This window comes from Elgaria multicarinata, chromosome 16 (genome assembly GCF_023053635.1).
Source record: "Elgaria multicarinata webbii isolate HBS135686 ecotype San Diego chromosome 16, rElgMul1.1.pri, whole genome shotgun sequence".
Lineage (NCBI taxonomy): Eukaryota > Metazoa > Chordata > Lepidosauria > Squamata > Anguidae > Elgaria > Elgaria multicarinata.
In genome coordinates this window covers 8,226,253-8,246,418 of record NC_086186.1, presented here as the reverse complement: position 1 = coordinate 8,246,418, position 20,166 = coordinate 8,226,253, and the positions used below count along the sequence as shown (strand labels likewise).

Here is a 20,166-nt window from a genome sequence, read left to right as displayed (position 1 = left end):
TTTGCCTCTTATCAGCTATTTTGGGGCCTTTTCCAGTATGGGTTAAAAGCCAAGCCAGAAAAGATCCTTTGAAAACTCACCTGTCCTTTGCAGGGAGCCCTTGCCCCTACAATCTGATTCCTTGGCCTGAACTTGATGAAGTTCGCTGGCCTCTTTATTACCCACTAATAAGATCTCTTTAAATTCACTAAAACATCACTAGCTGATCCGGGTACCTGGAGTCAAATCCGATGACAGCAGCAAATTCAGTCACCGTGCAATTGACACAGGCAGAAGAAAACAAACCATGTCCACATCGGTAGTCATAAAGCCTGTAGCCTTAGTTCTGAGAAGCACAACGCTCCGTGGAACAGCTGATCTTACAATACTGTTTTGAAAATGTTACTACATCAACTTGCTGTTACAAGAATTCCACAGTACAGGAAATAAAAAACAATATGGAACAGTTTACACTCACGTTGCATTAAACCGTTCCAGCTGTTCCCACTTTAGTTTCTTAGAGCACTGCTTTCTTTATTTCTTTTTTTCATCTCTGCAATGCTTTTCACTTCCTATTAGTAAGGCTCTTAAAGGCAGGTATTGAGTTAGAACAAAATCCATAGCGTATTTTGAGTTTTAAACGCCTATTAAAAACGAAAGCCCTCTGGAATGACGCTAAAAATTTATTTTGGCTACAAGAGACAACTCTGAAACCAAAGCCAGCTGTATTTTTTCCTCCTGCAATCAGGAGAGCATCTCGCGTGAGAGTCTGTTTAACCAAAATATAGACCACATACATTTACGAAACCCATCAAGTGCAACTTACTTGAATGGGGAAATGGGTTCCTACTGGACTCCCCAGAATTCTGTGATGCTGCTTTATATGGGCTCCAGCCAGAGGTAGTCTTTGCAATGAGGCACCCTTGTGTCGTGGATTTTTGGGTGCCAGAGTGAAAAAAAGATGGATCCGCCCCCAAAGATGCAACCTAGTGGAAAGATCTCCTGCACATGCTGCACCAAAATTAGCAGCTGATAGGCAAGGCTGTTGCACATCTCCCATTCATTTCAATGATGCTTGCACAGGGGAACGTCCTGGGAGATCATGTCCTGGTCTTGGTGGGGTGGGGGAAGGGCTATTTAGCTCTTCCTTCCCAGGTACCAAAACGTTTTGGGGCAGTTTTCCCTTCTGACAAAATGGTCTTCAGTTTAAAGTACCCTTCTTGGATTTGCTGATCACATCTTATCTTATATCCTCTAGGAAACACTTACCTCGGTGGATCCAGTGAAGGCAATCTTATCTATCCCCAGGTGAGAAGCAATGGCTGCACCTGTCGTGGGTCCAAACCCTGGCAAAATGTTGACCACCCCTGGTGGAAACCCAGCCTGTTACAACAGAAAGAAAAAGAGGATGTGTGTACGTGGGCGGTGGGGAGAAGATTGCTTTAGAACAGGAGAGCAGAATATCCAGGAGACCACGCCCCCTTTCCCTGCCCCCCACTCTATTCTCCAACCATCAATCGTGGTGCAATTTCATAGAATCATAGAATAGTAGAGTTGGAAGGGGCCTATAAGGCCATCGAGTCCAACCCCCTGCTCAATGCAGGAATCCACATTTAAAGCATCCCTGAGAGATGGCTGTCCAGCTGCCTCTTGAAGGCCTCTAGTGTGGGAGAACCCACGACCTCCCTAGGTAACTGGTTCCGTTGTCGTACTGCTCTAACAGTCAGGAAGTTTTTCCAGATGTCCAGCCGGAATCTGGCTTCCTTTAACTTGAGTTCGTTATTCCGTGTCCTGCACTCTGGGAGGATCGAGAAGAGATTCTGGCCCTCCTCTGTGTGACGACCTTTCAAGTATTTGAAGAGTGCTCTCATGTCTCCTCTCAATCTTCTCTTCTCCAGGCTAAACATGCCCAGTTCTTTCAGTCCTCCTCGCAGGGCTTTGTTTCCAGAGCCCTGATCACCCTCGTTGCCCTCCTCTGAACCCCCTCCAGCTTGTCTGCATCCTTCTCAAAGTGTGGTGCCCAGAACTGGACTCAAGATCAGGCCTCTCTTCATCTTGATGCTTGTGCGCCTCCTTACCTCCTTGATGAGGGCTCCCATATAGAGCGCCGTGAGAGGGGTTTGCTCCGCTGGCTTAATTACAATGGTGTTGCCACAGCAAAGTGCGGGCGCAATCTTCCACGCAAACATCAGCAGGGGGAAATTCCACTGCAGGGGGGAAAATGCTTTTACTGTTATTCTGCAGTTTAAGAAATCTTGATTACAATATCCATAACATTTTGCAGAAAGTGCGTATTAATAAAAAACAAGAGGCATGAAGGAGGAAACACCCCATTGATAGCATTTGGTTTGGTTTTAGATTATTGGCACGTGTGTTGCAGAAGGTCCCATCTCAAAAGAGAGGGCAAGGCACTTCTAAGATGATATTTGCATTTTGACATTCGGAGAATATATATGAGAAACATATCTCTTAAATTGATGAAAAGTTGTTTAATCAATTGATCAAACAAATTGGTCAATTAAATATTGCAGCCTTATTATTATTATGAGAGGTGAATCATACTCTTCTATGAATTAATAGGCACCACTTCACTCTCACTGTCAAAAAAGATTTATATTTAGACGAGAGTGTGAACACACAATGCACTCCCTTAAAGGAGGCCATCCCGTTATTCCTCTGTGTGAGTCAGTGTTGTGCCTATGCCTCTTGACTGGAAGAAGGAAAGGCTAGAATAGAGACACATGCAGAGGCACAGCAGGCACCACCTCAGGAACCTTTATTTAGTTAATTTATTTCATCTCTCAGGACATGCCAGCAATTTATTTAGGACACATTTGTACCCCTGCTCCCAGCACACAGTCCGGGACTGACTGTATGCCAGTATAAAGTCTCTGCCCCAAGGACTTTACAGTCTGAATTAAGATTGAGGTGAGGGAAACAGAGGATGCAAGCAAAGGCAGTTACTCGTGTAAGTCACAGGAGGGTCCACAGTTCACTGGCAGAAGAGTCGGCAACAGACCTTCCTCCCACCCATGAATTTGTCTCCATGGCTATCAACACGTCTTGCGATCATGAATCCCTTAAGTTCACTTGTGTGAAGAAGGACTTCTTTTTGTCTCTCCTGAGCTGTAGCCCCAATGTCATGCTATTCCTCTGAAGTCGACTCTGAAATATGTTGTATAAGGTTCCAATCTTCCACAGAACTGGTCCTGGGGATATTTTGACTCACCAGTTAAATGATAAACCACTTTAAAAAGCGCCTTAAAGGGAACTGGAGGTGTGTGTGTGTTTCTCTCTGTGTGTGTTTGCGTGCGATGAAACGGGACCCCTATTGTGGGGCAGAGACCTGTACAAACACAGATTAGAAGACTTAGCCGTGCTGATTTTAATCAGAACTGGCACCGGGTTTCAGTTCTTTGGTTTGACCTTGGTGGTTTCTCCGCTTTCTTGCAGCAGCCACTTTAAAAGGCTTGTTAACGTGTGGCTTTTCTAGTAGCCGAGGAAATGCTTTTTAATCGCAGTTTAAATGCTTTGGCGGGCCCCCTTGGCTTCGAACAAACGAACAGCGTCTCCAAATAAACAGTTGCAATGACCACAGAGTGGCGGGTAGGTTGTTGTGCTAGTTGTCGGAGAAAGACGGGGAAGCGTTTCGTCCAGATGCGCCAAAGAGCAGACCCAACGCATCTCTTGCACAGACCTGTTGGGTCGAGGGACGCCATCTCTCAGCCAACCCATGGAAAGTGGCTCAGTGGGCTTTGGCGGCTGCCAGTCGGTGTCGACAATACTGGGTTAGATGGACCGAGGGTCAGACTCCCTATAAGGCAGCTTGCGATGTTCCTATGAGAGCCCCGAGATTCCGAACGTGGCGCATGACACGTGGCTGGGTAGGTACGTAAGTATACAGGATGGGAGGGGTTACAGGATGCTCACAGTGCTGGCTGCAGGTTTGCCTGCGGCGGGACCGCCTGCACTGTTATTGCTGCTGCCCACTCACTTGCTGCCTCAATCTGGGCCCAACCGACAGCACTGCCCAAAGGGAAAGGGCAAAGCAAGCAGAGGGGATGTTCCGTCACTTTTCTCCTGCACTGCTGGCCTCCTCGGAGATGGCAGGAGAACAGGGCCGTGCATCAGGAGATGGCGGGAGGGGGCATAAAAAGTCTGTGTCAGTTGAGCCAAAGGAGCCGGGGGAACTGGAAGCATGAGGCAGTCATCGTTTCTGTCCCCCATGCATTAATGGGACATTGGAAGCCACTGCGTGTCAGAGAATGGGTTAGATCATAGAATCATAGAATAGAAGAGTTGGAAGGGGCCTACAAGGCCATCGAGTCCAACCCCCTGCTCAATGCAGGAATCCACCCTAAAGCATCCCTGACAGATGGCTGTCCAGCTGCCTCTTGAAGGCCTCTAGTGTGGGAGAGCCCACAACCTCCCTAGGTTCCATTGTCGTACTGCTCTAACAGTCAGGAAGTTTTTCCTGATGTCCAGCCGGATTGTGGCTTCCTGTAACTTGAGCCCGTTGTTCTGTGTCCTGCTCTCTGGGAGGATCGGGAAGACATCCTGGCCCTCCTCTGTGTGACAGCCTTTTAAGTATTTGAAGAGTGCTATCATGTCTCTTTGCCTCTGCCTTTGGTTCATGCCCTACTTGTCACTGGTAACCAATATTCTGGGCTAGAAGGAGAATGGGTGGATGTGTGTGGGGGGACATGGCTGCAAAGACACAACCTGGCAGAACGGCTGTTGTGGTAGTGGTGGAAAATCTGCTGGAACTCTGTGTGTGTGTGTGTATAAAGAAGGAAGGGATGTTGAATAATATCAAAGCACTGCCCTAGCAGTAGAAGACTGGGGCAGGAAGAGAACGTGGTACAGCCACCTGCTGGTGGGAAGAGGCACAGCAGGGGCACTCTGGAGCAGGCACCGCTCAACAAACACCCAAATGCTCCCTTTGCCCAATGGAAGGGCCAAGCATGGCTGTCTATTACAGAGTTCTGTGCCTTTTTAAGGAAAGGAGGGAAAAGATGAAAAACCCGCAACCACCTCCCTGGACGCCAGAGTGTTTCAGTTATATTGCGGTGTGGAACTCGGGAGATAAAAAGCCTCCATTTCCTCCTCGTCGTGCAAACATTCCTCCTGGCTGAGAGCCTGTTCATGCGGCGTTTTGCTTTGCTTCCTCCAGTCCTGGGAATCCTACGACTCGAGGCCTCACCTCCTAATAACGCAGCTCTAAAACTTTTTTAGGATGTGCAAATAAGCATTTGTAGGGAGGCTGTTAAAGATATGTCAATAATGTGTTCTCAGTTGTGCCTGCACACACACACACACACCCCGCAGCCCCCCTGCCCCAGCTCCCATAATGAAAAACACACATCGTTGAAGTCCATGGTTTATATGCCTTTCAAGGGAACTGATTCCAATGAAAATAAATATGAGGTGCGAGCAAAGATACTCACAGGAATGATCTGTCCACACACACCGATGGGCTCATGTCTTGTAAAGGTGAAATAATCTCCGTCTGAAAGAGAGGAGCCTGGTTACTCTCAAAAGCACATTGGCTTGGCAAATCCCCAATAAGACAAGACTCACCTCAACAAGGACGAGGAGGTTAAGACAATTTTGATGGGTGGAAAAATACAAGAGAAAGACGCCCCCAAAGCATTGGGGCTGGGAAATCGAAGAGCCGGACCGTGCCAGCTCTTGGTTCGAATGAAACCAAAGGTTCGCAAAAATGTCCTCCTATGGGAGACCTGTTCCACACCAACTTTCCTCCCAAGAAAACCCCTGCCTGTGGGTGGTTCCAGACCCTTCCCTGTGGCTGGTTCCATTAGGGGGTCCTAATCTAACAATCAGATGGCATGGCGCAGCTATCCCACCTTTTATTCCTTAACAGTGGTAAGAAAAAAGATGGTGGAAGCCTTGGGAGAACACGAGAGGGTTACCTGTGGAAGGTGACCATGATTGGACCATGCATAAAATTCTGTGAACGAAGCAGTGTGGTGGCACAATACACCATCTCAACGAACTTATGGAGCCTCCCATAACAACACAAGAAGACCCATGATGGATCAGGCCAGAGGCCTATCTAATCCAACTTCTTGTTTTTCACAGGGGCCAACTGATGCTCCAATGGGAAGCTCACAACACCCTCTTGCTGGTGTTCCCCAGCATACTGCTACTGGTTCTCCTACAGGTAGCATGTAGCCATCAGCACTAGTCGCCATTGATACCACCACCACTACCATCATCATCCATGAATTTGTCTAATCCCCTTTTAATGCTATGCAGGGTCAAGCTAGACAAAGCCATATGAATGTTTTTTGTCTTTACATTTTGATTTATACAAACTCCATGGGGCAGTGGGGGTGGGTAACACCCTTTCCCAGCACTGATTCCACCTCCCCTCAGGGATCTGATCATGGATCTCCAGTTTGGACCACTTTCTCGTGGCTGGAAGTCCTTCTCTCGCTTGCTAGCACCTCTTTTGGGGCTTCTGGGAAGCCCCAGAATTTCCTATAACCTTTGGATGGCCCACCACAGCTAGTGGCAACGGATGCTGGTTGGCTGGGTTTTGGTGAGGCCTCTGTACAAACATCTGGCCATGATCAACGGATGCCTCCCCAAAAGCATCCTGGTTCCTAAACATAGTTTTCAACTTGACTTTGATTATCATAGAATCATAGAATCATAGAATAGCAGAGTTCGAAGGGGCCTACAAGGCCATCGAGTCCAACCCCCTGCTCAATGCAGGAATCCAACCTAAAGCATCCCTGACAGATGGTTGTCCAGCTGCCTCTTGAAGGCCTCTAGTGTGGGAGAGCCCACAACCTCCCTAGGTAACTGATTCCACTGTCGCACTGCTCTAACAGTTAGGAAGTTTTTCCTGATGTCCAGCTGGAATCTGGCTTCCTTTAACTTGAGCCCGTTATTCCGTGTCCTGCACTCTGGGAGGATCGAGAAGAGATCCTGGCCCTCCTCTGTGTGACAAACTTTTAAGTATTTGAAGAGTGCTATCATGTCTCCCCTCAATCTTCTCTTCTCCAGGCTAAACATGCCCAGTTCTTTCAGTTTCTCTTCATAGGGCTTTGTTTCCAGACCCCTGATCATCCTGGTTGAAACAAGCCCGTCTCTGACTTGCCGAATTTCTCCACCCTGTTCCGTCTGGTCCGTGCAAAGGCGGGCGGGTGGGCTGGGGGTTGGGGTTGGGCAGAAAAGACAGAGTGCCGCAAGTCCTAGCTGGGATAGGCTCTTGCAAGTAGTGATGTTTTCAAGACACTCAAAGGAGCCTAATAAAGATAAGGCCAGTTATCAGTGGAGGGGGAGAAGAGAAAGGAAACGGAGACCCAGATAAGGAGAAGGAGTTACACGAAAGAGGAGAAGGAGAGGAAGGGGCAAGGGGGCGGGGAGATTGGCTAATTAGTAAAAGGCACAGACAGGAGAAAAAGGGAGGCTGGTCAGGGCCTGGGGTTTTGCCATGCAGTGACACACGCACACCCATTCACTCCCGGTTCTGCAACTGGGAAGCCTTAATTCCGCCCAAACCAGGGGGAACCATCCCTAACAAATCCATATAGATTGCACATCACAATCAGGATTTGAGCACTGGGTGCATGGATCCGATATTGTGGACGGGAATTGGCTAGCGGGGGAGGGTGCTGTTATACTCACGTCTTGCTTGTGGGTTTCCCATGGGTCACTGTTTGACCACTGTGAGAACTGAATACTGGACTAGATGGACCTTTGGTCTGATCCAGCAGGGCTGTTCTTATCTTCTTATGTAAATTGCCAGGTAATGCAGTATGAAAACGGTATATAAAAGGCAGGAGCCACACCAAGCAGGATATAGCTCTATGAAAGTGGTATATGGTATGTGACAGTGGGCCCCAACAGTTGTCAGTGCACTCTAATACTGGTATAAAGTCTGGCTCCTGCCTCTTAGAGCTTTATCACACCAGCGTTATATGTCCAATCACTGCAAATTGCATGCAAAGGACTCTGAAGTTTTCCAGTTTATAATCTGCTTTGACTGTGAACTACGCCTATGCATCCTGCTTTAATTGTGCTATAAAACCAAAAGACCGGACCTATTTTGCTACTAGTTTTGGAGTGAATCATTTGTTGTTTTCCGAGTGGCCACTGGGGGCGCAGGAGCAGGATTTGATACTTTTAAGCTTCAAATTAAACAAATGCTTACCTCTGCGTATGTTTTAAAGATAAAGACATCAAAATTGACACAGTAATAGATATTACGGAGAGCTTTAAGCAAACCAAATTGGAATCAGATTGGGTCATCTGTTGCTTTTTTAATGATTTTTTACATTTCCCCCTTAAACCCTTTTCCTGGTATGCAAAGGATCTCAGGAGTGCTGCTGCCCGGGGTGTGATTTAGGTAGCAACAGCTTTGTGCTGTAGGGGATAATTCGAAGGAAACAGATACGTGGGATGAAGGTCTTATATACTGCATTCATACCGCTTTCATAGTGCAATATCCTGCCCGGCGTAGATGAGGCCCTGTGGCTGTTTCCACAAGATTTGGATCATGGCCACACACAGCCTCTCATCATTACCACGCCGCTTTACGCCTGAGGAATGGAGACCCAAACTGTGAACCGGGAGGCCCCGCTCCGAAGCCAGGCGAGCGCCAATTGATGTGAGCAGACATAAGCAGCAGGTCTTCCCCTCCTTGTCCAGAGGTCTCTTGTGCCCAAAGACTTTCCAAACTCCAGACTGCAGCTGGACTCCTAAAGAGTTGCCCTTTATCGACACCTTTGTCCAGCATTTGGCATTTGGAATTTTACAGTCACGTTTATGAGACAACCCCCCACCCCCCCAGCTTTTCGGTGAAGGTTTTATGCAGAATATGGAGATTAAAGTCACCACGCTGAGAGTCTCATCCATGCCTGTCCCGCCCAGCTGACACACGCTATAAAACCAGCGTTTGTGATGCTAGAGTAATGAAGTTTGACAAAAACCGTCCACTTTGCCTAAACATTGATCTTTCCGGAGCTGGGAGCTCTGGCCCTGGGTTTGGAAACCGAACAGGCAACATTGAAAGTGTTGACTGTTTCCAGACAAAACCTCAGAAAGCCCAGAGTCATGAAAGTGATCCTGCTTCAGCATGGCATATAAAAGCACCAGTACCATTTGTGGTTCTTATCTGGACTCTCTTTGGCTTCCACAGGAACTCAGCGGAAGGTGGTTGCAGCTGGGGACGTAAAGAGAGCCATGATGCAAAAGGAGCCATCCAGCAAAGGTGGGGAAACTCCTTCAGGATGAGGCCAGAATTCAATTTGGAAGAAGCTCTTGGGTGCTGTATTCCGGTGGTGGGCGGAGCCAAAGGTAAAAGGGGTGGGGCCAAAATACCAAAAATATCAGCCTATTTTAGCTTAGAGCTCTTACTGGCAGTAACTAAGTAGGGTGACCGTATGAAAAGGAGGACAGGGCTCCTGTATCTTTAACAGTTGTATTGAAAAGGGAATTTCAGCAGGTGTCCTTTGTATATATGGGGAACCTGGTGAAATTCCCTCTTCATCACAACAGTTAAAGCTGCAGGAGCACTGCCCTCTTTTAAATCTGGTCGCTCTAGTATAGCTCCTGCAGCTTTAACTGTTGTGATGAAGAGGGAAATTCACCAGGTTCTCCATCTATACAAATGACACCTGCTGAAACTCCCTTTTCTATGCAACTGTTAAAGATACAGGAGCCCTATCCTCCTTTTCATATGGTCACCCTAAGTAACTAACCTTTTAGGGAGTTCAACTTTCAACCCTTCACTGTGGGGGAAACAGTGCAAAATCTGGAAAATGATTGGCAATCAGAGGAAAGGGGTGTGGCTAGCAAAGGGGCGTGAGTTCTGACTGGTTTTGATTGAAACCTGGAGCGGATTCACTGCCCCACTGACATTGGAGCTACCAGCCTCTCCTGGGCTTAACTCTCTGAGGCGAAATGGCCTGCCTCTAACTCCTGGTCTCTTTGCCCCTGGTACAGGGCTGCTGTCCCTCCGCAGGCGTTTTAAATCAACTAAATGAGCTGCTAGAGTTACCAAGGAAGCCCCCCGTGTCACGATCCCCTTGGAGGCCTTTGTCTTCCTCAGCTTTGTGTGCAATATTAGTCGATTACTCAGCATCGCGGAGGGGAAGGAAGGACATCACTCTCTTTGGTAAGACAACAGAACCCCCCGGGGAGCGGTAAAATCTCCCCAGCCAGAAGCCCCGCCGTGAAACAAACTCCCCTGCCCTCACGCAAGGACAAGGAAAGCCAGGAGGCAGCCTGGCATTTCAGAAGTTGCCTTCCTCTGGAGTCCAGCCCACCGCCTCCCCTTTAAGCAATTTAAGGATTTAAGCAAGAGCCAGCTCATTTGTCCGCTGGCCGTGCCTTCCGCCTGTAGGGACTCAGAACTAGTGCTATGCCGAATCCTGTTCCCTGTATTCGGGAACCCTTTCTTTCTGCCGGGAGGATTTTGGAGTGTTTTCTCCTTGGGGGGAGGGTCAGCATTTCCACAAACCTTTTAAAAGTGTAGTCATTTGTTGAGGGGTCTTCTTTCTATTTTTTTCAAACAACACCCCCCCCCCAGCATTTGGAGGAGCATGGCAGTTCTTCCTGAATGCCTATTTGTGACCCTGTGAGCTCGCCCTCTTCTGGGCTCCTGCAAGTGCCAGTTTGGTGTTTTTTTTAACAACTGCCTACACATAAAAAGGTATGTAGAAATCCTGTTTCCAAGGAGAAAATTCTCTGAAATTCTCACCTCTTCCAGCGTCTTTCACCACAGTTTTCATCCCCCACTTCCACGAAATGCCGAAAATAGAATAATCGAATTTTTCGGAACAGCACTACTCAGAATGCGAGTAGATTGTAAGCCTATGCGGCAGGGTCTTGCTTTTTACTGTGTTATCTGTACAGCACCATGTACATTGATGGTGCTATATAATAATAATAAAAATAATAATAATAATAGGGACATTTTCCAGCACCCTGACTATACTTGAAGCCTTGCACACCTATGTTTTCCATGTCATTGATTGAGGCAATAGCAACCTCTTGGTTCTTTTGTATACATTTCACATCCATGGACCCTTGAGAGGCCTGGTAGAGGAGCAGCATTCACTGACCTACCCTCGCACTATTCTGCGTGCTCTCACCAGAATGATGGAGACTGGGAAAATGATCATGAAGGGCTCATTTGGACACCATCCCTTAAAAAGCAGCAATTGATGTGAAATGCAGTTGTTCCTCATGCCAGCCTCCATATACTAGGGTGACCGTAGGAAATGGAGGACAGGGCTCCTGTATCTTTAACAGTTGCACAGAAAAGGGAATTTCAGCAGGTGTCATTTGTATCTATGCAGAACCTGGTGAAATTTCCTCTTCATCACAACAGTTAAAGCTGCAGGTGCCCTGCCCTCTTTTAAATCTGATCACAGTATAGCTGCAGTATAGCTCCTGCAGCTTTAACTGTTGCGATGAAGAAGGAATTTCACCAGGTTCTCCATATATACAAATGACACTTGCTGAAATTCCCTTTTCTATGCAACTGTTAAAGATACAGGAGCCCTGTCCTCCTTTTCATAGGGTCACCCTGCCATATACCCAATCAGCAACGAAAGCCCAAACTTGCAGATAGCTGTGTGGATCCATTTCAACAAACTTTGGATGTAGACATTTGTAAAATCCATGCTCTCTGGTTTTCAATGGATTGTCAAAGTGCTTTTCATCCCACCAGCTGCACATTGACGAAATTGGATTTTTCCCCATTTCCCAAATTTGCAGAAATTTGTAACTGCACAAATTCCGGCAGGCCTATCCAGTGGATTTTTAAGATGTTTTAAAAATGTTTTTAGGATGTTTTTTAGGAAGTTTTTAACAATGTATATTATGTTTTAATTATTATGTATTTTATCGTTTATTGTTGTTCCCCACCTCAATCAGAATGGAGAGGCGGGTAAGAAATACATTTATTATTATTATTATTATTATTATTATTATTATTATTATTTTCGCACTAGTGAAAATGCACAAATCCCTCCCAAAATGCACAACCCCCTTCCAAAGTGTGCATTTTCATGTTTTAGCCTATGGAGGAAAGGTGCATTTTGGTATTTTTCCACGACTAAATTTGTGTAAATTCTGGAAAGTTTTTTTAAAAAATGGTCTGCAAGTCTAGAGAATCTGTGCAACTTGGGAAAAGCCGGTCCACTGTGGAATCTGCAGGTCAGATTCTTACAAATCTGAACAGATTTGATTCCCTTGTGGATTTCTCTGACATTCCTAAAACAAACCAGTTCTAGTAGTTTTCATCTTCTAGCAGTAGGTCTTAATCGCCCTTTCAAGGCTGAGTCACCTCAAAATACTTTTCATTGCTAGAAGGAACAATATATTTGGGGGGAATCCACCCTTCACGCCAGCAGCTTCTGTGAGGATTGCAGCTCAGCTCAGAGGGAACAGGAAAATCTGAGCGAGGTGCTAGGGAGCGTTACAGACGGTGCATAAAAATGCACCGTCGTCTCGTCCCTTTGCACCCCGGTTCTGCTACACCACTGCTCCTAATAGGGAGGTTCCAGACAGCTGCCATGGCTGATAGCCACAGCTTTCCCCTTGCTCTCCTTTAAACACCAACAACGCTCCAGCAGATTCAGGCAGGGTACAGAGAGGTTGCTTCAAAGGCATCCACTTACCCACAGGAATGGTCATCCCATGATTCTTGTCTGCCCAGCCAGCGTAATACCGCAAGGTCTTGATGACGCCCTGAAGGTCAACGTAGAAAGCCTGCAGGAAAGGCTTCCCACTGTTCAGCGACTCCATGGTCTGGGGGGGTGGGGGTGGAGAAAGCAGACAAAAGGAAACGCATGGAGAGACCCAATGGCACAACTACTTCCTATGTCAAGACACAGTGGTAGAAACGGCTATTAAAATTTACAGCAGGTGACGTGTTGCTCTGGGTGCATGATCCACGGTGCTGGCTTTTGACCTAGAAAGCCCCGAACAAGTGGGGCCATCATACGTCTGCGTTTCCCCCCTCGGTGTCTGTACTTTCATGAGCTGAGATCAAAGAAGAGCACAGACATGACTGTACACCTCATGTGCCTTGTTGTTGTTTATTCGTTCAGTCGCTTCCGACTCTTCGTGACTTCATGGACCAGCCCACGCCAGAGCTTTCTGTCAGCCGTTGCCACCCCTAGCTCCCCCAAGGTCAAGTCTGTCACCTCCAGAATATCCATCCATCCATCTTGTCCTTGGTCGGCCCCTCTTGCTTTTGCCTTCCACTTATGAAAAGGCACAGGGGCACTTCGGTTGGCGGTTGCTTCCCAGAACAGCAAGACGCCCTCTGGAGACTCATCTAAGTGCCAGCCTAACTCATCTTGTGTGGTGTAGTGGTTAGAGTGTTGGACTGGGACTCGGGAAATGCAGGTTCTAGTCCCCACTCAGCCATGGAAACCCACTGGGCCAGTCGTTGACTCTCAGCCTAACCTACCTCACAGGGTTGTTGTGAGGATAAAATGGGGAGGAGGAGGAGGATCATGCATGCCACCTTGGGCTCCTTGGATATATAAATGTAACAAACAAACAAACAAACTGCATAAGCAACTCTGGGAGATAAGCAGTAGGTCTGGGGTAATGTTTTTAGGGGTGCCAATGAAGCAGTGCAGGGTCAGAGTGGTGAAATGACCACAAATCTCTCCTGATGTCGGAGTTGCAAACTCAGCATCCGCTGCGAAAGATCCTGGCAATGCAATCAGGAGTGTGTGGGGAGAAAGTCTATGCACCTTCTGGAAGCACTCGGTGTGTCCAGGCATCAGTTTGGTGTAATGGTTAGAGTGTTGGACCGGGAGTCGGGAGATCTGGGTTCTAGTCCCCACTCGGCCATGGAAACCCACTGGGTGACTTCGGGCCAGTCACAGACTCTCAGCCCAACCTACTTCACAGGGTTGTTGTTGTGAGGATAAAATGGAGACGAGAAGGATTATGTACGCCGCCTTGGGTTCCTTAGAGGGAAAAAAGGTGGGGTATAAATGAAATAAATAAATAAATAAAATCAGTTGGCAAAGTGCTTAGACTGGGGTGCTCCCTGGGGAAGTGGCCATTCCCAGCAGCGCTCCTCGAGAAAAATTCCAGATGGAAGTTCTTCTGCACATGCCCTTAAGGGGGGCCACCTCCCCTCCTCTCTTACTGCGGACTCCTTTGCCAGGGTGCCCCGTTCAGCCAGACCAACGGGAGGTTCGTTTTATCAGGAGCCAAGACGAAACTCCCCGAACACCCCGTCCTCTTCATGACAGCAGCTGAGAAGACGCTCTTCAGAACCCGTTCCCAATAATCTGCATCCCTAGAGAGGAGAGTGGACACATCCTCTGGAGAGATCTGAGGCGAGTCTTGCGGGAATCCTGCCACGGCTGCCAAGCACCCCTGCTGAGGGCTGAGATATCTCCAGCGTCCAGCCAGTTTATTTACTGCCATCAAATAAACACGCTCTTCTCCAGCAAGGCTGCGAGCCTGAACTAAACAAGCCACGGGCCCTTTGTTAAAGAGATATCCCTATTCTCAAAAGAGAGAGAGAGAGAGAAAAGATCCTAAAGATCCTCTTAAGGAACCCCATAAAATTTCCACTGAGATCGCTTAAATCACTTTTAAGAGGCACCATTATCTACCCACGGTAGTTCCAAGCAGGGGGAAATGCATCCGTGAAAGCAGGTATAACACGCAAATGGATGTGAGCCATAAATCCAATTGATATACAGAAGGGCAATAGCCATCTTTCCCCCGCTGCCTCCGCTCCTGCAATTGAAGTCAATGGCATTGTAAGCGGCGGGCTCCGTTCAAGAAAGAATTTGGCTCAGGAACCGCAAATCCGATGACAGGCAGAGAGCTGACTTGATTTGCTGAGCCCCTTCCCTTCGCCCCGTGGCGATTTTACAGCATACGCTGGTGGTAAGATGATTTAAGTGTTGACAAAGCTGGAATTAAGATGTTTGCCGGCTTAGTTCAAAGCACTTGACATGTGGAAAATAACATTAGGAGTGCCACCGTGTCGGGGCCGACCACATGTGCTCTGCCGCATCACGCTCGAACTGTGCAGCTCAGCATTCTGCCTGGCACGCAGGGAGGGGGAGCGAGAAACCCCCCCCCCCACAAAGCTGTTTTGTTCAGATTCAAAAAATATGATTGTTTTAGCAGTACGGTCAGCAGCCTCCAGCCCTCGCCTTCTTGCTGCTCACTGAGATGTATCCCTGTTGCACCTGGCGCACCGAGAGGCCGCGCATGAAAGGAGGAGAGATGGGACAAGAGTGTGAACGGGCATACGTTTGCACATGGGAGGTTTGAGGGCACTGTGACTTCAGCCGCTTAGTCCCAGTTGGCTCCTTAGGCTACCAGTTCTGTGTCCAGTTCTGCCCTGGTTAGGCCTCATCTAGAGTATTGCGTCCAGTTCTGGGCTCCACAATTAAAGAAGGACGCAGACAAGCTGGAGCGTGTTCAGAGGAGGGCAACCAGGATGATCAGGGGTCTGGAAACAAAGCCCTATGAAGAGAGACTGAAAGAACTGGGCATGTTCAGCCTGGAGAAGAGAAGATTGAGGGGAGACATGATGTTGTTGTTTATTTGTTCAGTCGTTTCCAACTCTTCGTGACTTCATGGACCAGCCCACGCCAGAGCTTTCTGTCGGCCGTTGCCACCCCTAGCTCCCCCAAGGTCAAGTCTGTCACCTCCAGAATATCATCCATCCATCTTGCCCTTGGTCGGCCCCTCTTCCTTTTGCCTTCCACTTTCCCTAGCATTAGCCTGTTCTCCAGGGTATCCTGTCTTCTCATTGGAGACATGATAGCACTCTTCAAATACTTGAAAGGTTGTCACACAGAGGAGGGCCAGGATCTCTTCTCGATCCTCCCAGAATGCAGGACACGGAATAACGGGCTCAAGTTAAAGGAAGCCAGATTCCAGCTGGACATCAGGAAAAACTTCCTAACTGTTAGAGCAGTACGACAGTGGAACCAGTTACCTAGGGAGGTTGTGGACTCTCCCACACTAGAGGCCTTCAAGAGGCAGCTGGACAGCCATCTGTCAGGGATGCTTTAGGTTGGATTCCTGCATTGAGCAGGGGGTTGGACTCGATGGCCTTGTAGGCCCCTTCCAAATCTACTATTCTATGATTCTATCTGCCATGAGGTTGCTGCTTTTATTCCGAGGCTGGTCCTGTTGCCTGGTGAGTCCACGCCATGGAGCTGAGCTGACACCTAAGGCATTGAGGCATTCTCCAAAATATACTGAGGGCAGCCTCTGAGCATTGGGCAGCCAAGTTTGGATGGCAGGCTGGCCAGGCAGAGAGGCGGGCACAGCGGCTGCCCCACAAATGTGGAAGCTTCTTCCCGCAAAACCTGACCCCCTTGGCTGCCCCAGTTGGGCTGGGGAGGTGAAGCCAGTAAGAGGGTCAGAGCTGAACCCTCTGCACTTGGTCAGTGCCAGTGGAAAGATGTTTAGATCTGCTTTCAGATCTATTGTTTCCAGCAACCAGCCTTTGGGACGGAACTGCTGCTCACCCAAATTTTCCATTTCAGCCAGCAGGAGCCCAGCCACGTGTCTCTTCAGGCACAGCTGAGCACCTGCCGTGGAAAGAGGCTCGGGCCACTCTGCTCCGAGTGTGGTGGGTCCTTTGGGATATGTGCTCCAGCCTCACAGCCAGTCTCTGCCCTGACAATGTTGGTATCAAGCGGCCTCATCCTGATTCAGAACTGCAGTCCATTGCTCCAGGTCTTCAAGGGGGGGGAGCTTTTCTCAGCACTGCCTGCAGAGGCTGCCAGGGATGGAATCTCAGAGGCCCTTGCAAAACAGGAGCCCTTCCCCTGAGCTACATCCTTCCCTGACAGTCCATCATCTTCTGTCTGATCCTGTTCTCTGGTGGCTGCAATGAGATGCTCCTGCCCTGCTTCACTCAGGCTCCATCACTGGCCATTAATTGCCTTTTCTCTCGTGATATTCCCCTTACACACACGCGCGCACACACACACACACACGCACACACACACACACTCCTTCATTAGCAACACCTCCCAATGTTCCATGGTTAGGCACCTTTCAGGTGTGGGCGCTGTCCCTGCAGTTCAAACAGACCACTAGGCCTCTTGAGTGTCGTCACAGCGACAGGAGGACACATCCGATGTCCTCTTCCTGTGGGTGGGTGGTTCTGGAGACTGGGCAGCCTCTCCTTCAGGGATGCTTGTCCACCGTTACAGAGGAATACCTGATAAGCCCCCCCACCCCCAGGAATCCCTCAGTTCCTCACTGGTCTGGAAAGTTCGCAACAGTTCATCGGTTAGATTAATCGAATTGGCCAAGTTAAAAAAGAAGAAGGATGCAGGCCCTTATAAAAATTGCAGCGTCAATCCCCATCTTAAAGAGGGCTTCCCTCCTGGAAGTGTGTGCGAAAGAGAGAGCGAGAACAGGGAAACCCTCTTCTGAAATGGTGCCTAATTTTGCTGCCGTTTTGTGCATTCTCTAAAAGCAGACTTCCCCACCTGGTGCCTTCCAGATGTGTCGGACTGCAACTCCCATCATGGCTGGGCATGATGGGAATTGCAGTCCAACACATCTGGAAGGCACCAGGTTGGGGAAAGCTGGCTTAAAGGATACCTTTTTAGCACTACTGGCTCCCCTTCCCCCAATGTGGAAGTATATACAGATTGAATCAACGGACGAATCCACTTATGATTAATTGGCTAATACGTCTTCAATTGAGTGGCAGCCGTAATAGAAACTTTTTTTAAAAATCCCCCAAAGCGACTCGTTGCAACTTTGTAATGGTTTCCTCATGGCGGAAATCCTTGACGGTTAAAAAAAAGAAAAAGGAACACCCACCGGTGTCCTTCTGTCCCCGCCCAAGGGCAACTTACAGCAAGGAGGGCTCTGTCTCTTTCCACCAGATCAGCCAGCTTGTCCAAGAGGCGTCCCCTTTCTGAGGCATCCATCCTCCTCCACACGGAGCCCAGCGAAAAGGCCAGGCGAGCGGCCCGCACCGCTTTGTCTATATCAAGCTGTTCAAGGGTGTTGGGTGGAGAGAGTGGGAGAAAGATGCTCAGTGAGGAAGAGGTATAGACACCGCCTAGGAAGAACATAATCATATACCAGAAACTGCCAAAAACTCGAGAGGATGAGATTTGGGAGCCTTCTCCTCCATCTGTACTTACTGCAAAGGAAGGTTGGTCTTGAAATAGCTGTATTCCAGAATACTCTTGACTGGGCGCTGAGGTGGGCTGCTCCCTGAGGCCTCAGAGTGGTCCTCACAAGAAGGTCCTCTCTCTTGAAGGCAGTAGCATGGTCTGGATGTTGCCCAGTAACAGTTGGCATCTGGGCAACCATCCACCCAGGCTGCCTGCTTCGTCTGCCCCACCGTGGTGAAATTGTATTTCTATTTAAAGGATAATCATCCTTTCTAAATGTGCATGTTTGCATACAAATGTGCACATGCACCTTTTATGTGAATCGATGTTCTGTTTGTCCTCTTGTTTGGAGACACGTAAGGAGCCACCCTTCTGGTGCCCCAGTGTTCTGTGTGGGACAGAAATGACTCCCACTCATAGTGAATGAACCTTGGGAAGTTCTTCTCCTCAAGGTCCCTGCTCTTCTGGCCATGCTCCTGGCAGCTCCTGTTCCATCAACAGGGCTTGCTTGCTCAGGAGAACCTCTCGACTTGTGTCCTGCACTCTGCTCCAGAGGCAGGAGAAGCCAGGCATTGGCTGGGGCAAAGTGAAGAGGCAGCAGGGCAGAATTTCTCCATTTGAATGTCCCCACCTCTTCCCAGGTCAAAGGAAGTGCATAGATTGGGACCCCTTACACAGGGCTGCTCTCTGGAGGCTGGGCCCTCATAGAGCTGCTCCTAAGAGCCTCCTCCCCTGACCCCATGAAACAGCTGCCTCTCTTAATTCAGATGTCACAGGATCAAAGGTTCTGCCACACCACAGAGAGACACAGGAAGCTTTCCTATTCAGAGGGAGGCCATTGGTCTACTCCACCCAGGCTGGTCTACCCTTACCAATGGTGGTTCTCCAAGCCATCATGACTCTCCCATCACCTACTGCAACCTGACACTTCTGACTGGAGATGTATCTGGGAGCTTCTGTACACAAAGGAGAGGACAACCACACCCCCAACCAGGCTTTCCTGTGCATGGAGGAGGTTGCAATGGCGGAGGAGTGGGCATCAGACAGACACTGCCAAGCCCAACCCATGGCTCAGCACTGTGGCAGGGCGGTCTCACAATGGCCAGGAATCCCAGCCATCACAAGATGTGAAAGCTGAAATCCCATGGAAATCACATCTCACTAGAATGGGATTTGGACTGGCCTATAGAAGGCCTTGCCCACATGGCCTGGGTTCATTCTGGCTGTGGGTGGAAACACAACCCACCCTCCTTTCCTTGGCATGCAGGGTAACACCAGGCACCTGCTATTGGGGGCTGGGAAGGGATGTTTTCATGCTAACCAGGCTGGCTCAGGATTGGCCTTCCCTGGGGTGTCTCCTTAGGAGCTGACATATAATAATGCACTGCTTTCATTTTTAATTGTCACCTCAGCATTTGCATATAACCATGTATTGTTTCTGCATTTAATTGTCCCAATTTGGTGAGTACAGATGCAAGGGCAGGGGGAGAGGGAAGCCCAAATTGGGAGCACTGGGGATGGCTGGGGGGGCTCCCAGCAGACACTGAGTAGTTGATGGGAGAATGGGGGACCCACTGAGATCCAGTTGGGATACTTCAAAATTGGGGGTTCAGGCGTGAGCTGAATGGCCATGGGCCAACTGTGGCATGGACAGAAAGTGGGTGCCCTGGATGAGCTAGAGCAATAGGTTCAGGGGCATTGCAAACTGCCCCCAACTGTTTTCTTCATGTCTGTAATCAAATAAAAGTTGCGGCCAAGTTTTAATGCCTAACATCCTTGATAAATGGCTCCTCCCTGTTGAATGCAATGGATGAATTCCTAGAACACTTTACCTTCTCAGCTTCTTGCACCTCACAGATCTGCTCTCCTGTCGCAGGGTTGTACACAGGGAATATTTTCCCACTCTCTGAGTTTTGCCACTCATTGTTGATAAAAATCTGAAAAGAGGGAGGGAAAGGATTCTTAGAGAGACAACAATGACATTTTTATTTATTTATTTAATTGCGTTTCTATACCGCCCAACAGCCGAAGCTGTTGTGGTTCACAAAAATTAAAA

The 20,166-nt window shown here is 48.6% G+C and overlaps 2 protein-coding genes across 2 annotated transcripts in view; one reads left to right on the top strand and one right to left on the bottom strand.

The window, feature by feature from the left end:
* Nucleotides 1-20,166, top strand: part of POLR2M (RNA polymerase II subunit M) — a 180,242-nt gene that overhangs the window by 70,304 nt on the left and 89,772 nt on the right. The window lies entirely within an intron of this gene.
* Nucleotides 1-20,166, bottom strand: part of ALDH1A2 (aldehyde dehydrogenase 1 family member A2) — a 69,005-nt gene that overhangs the window by 18,898 nt on the left and 29,941 nt on the right. The window contains exons 2-7 of the mRNA XM_063142712.1: nt 19,943-20,047; nt 17,844-17,984; nt 12,642-12,771; nt 5,427-5,488; nt 2,058-2,186; nt 1,249-1,362 (exon numbers count right to left, since the gene is read on the bottom strand). Coding sequence (XP_062998782.1) covers nt 1,249-1,362; nt 2,058-2,186; nt 5,427-5,488; nt 12,642-12,771; nt 17,844-17,984; nt 19,943-20,047 — 681 coding nt within the window. The remainder of the gene's footprint in view (nt 1-1,248; nt 1,363-2,057; nt 2,187-5,426; nt 5,489-12,641; nt 12,772-17,843; nt 17,985-19,942; nt 20,048-20,166) is intronic.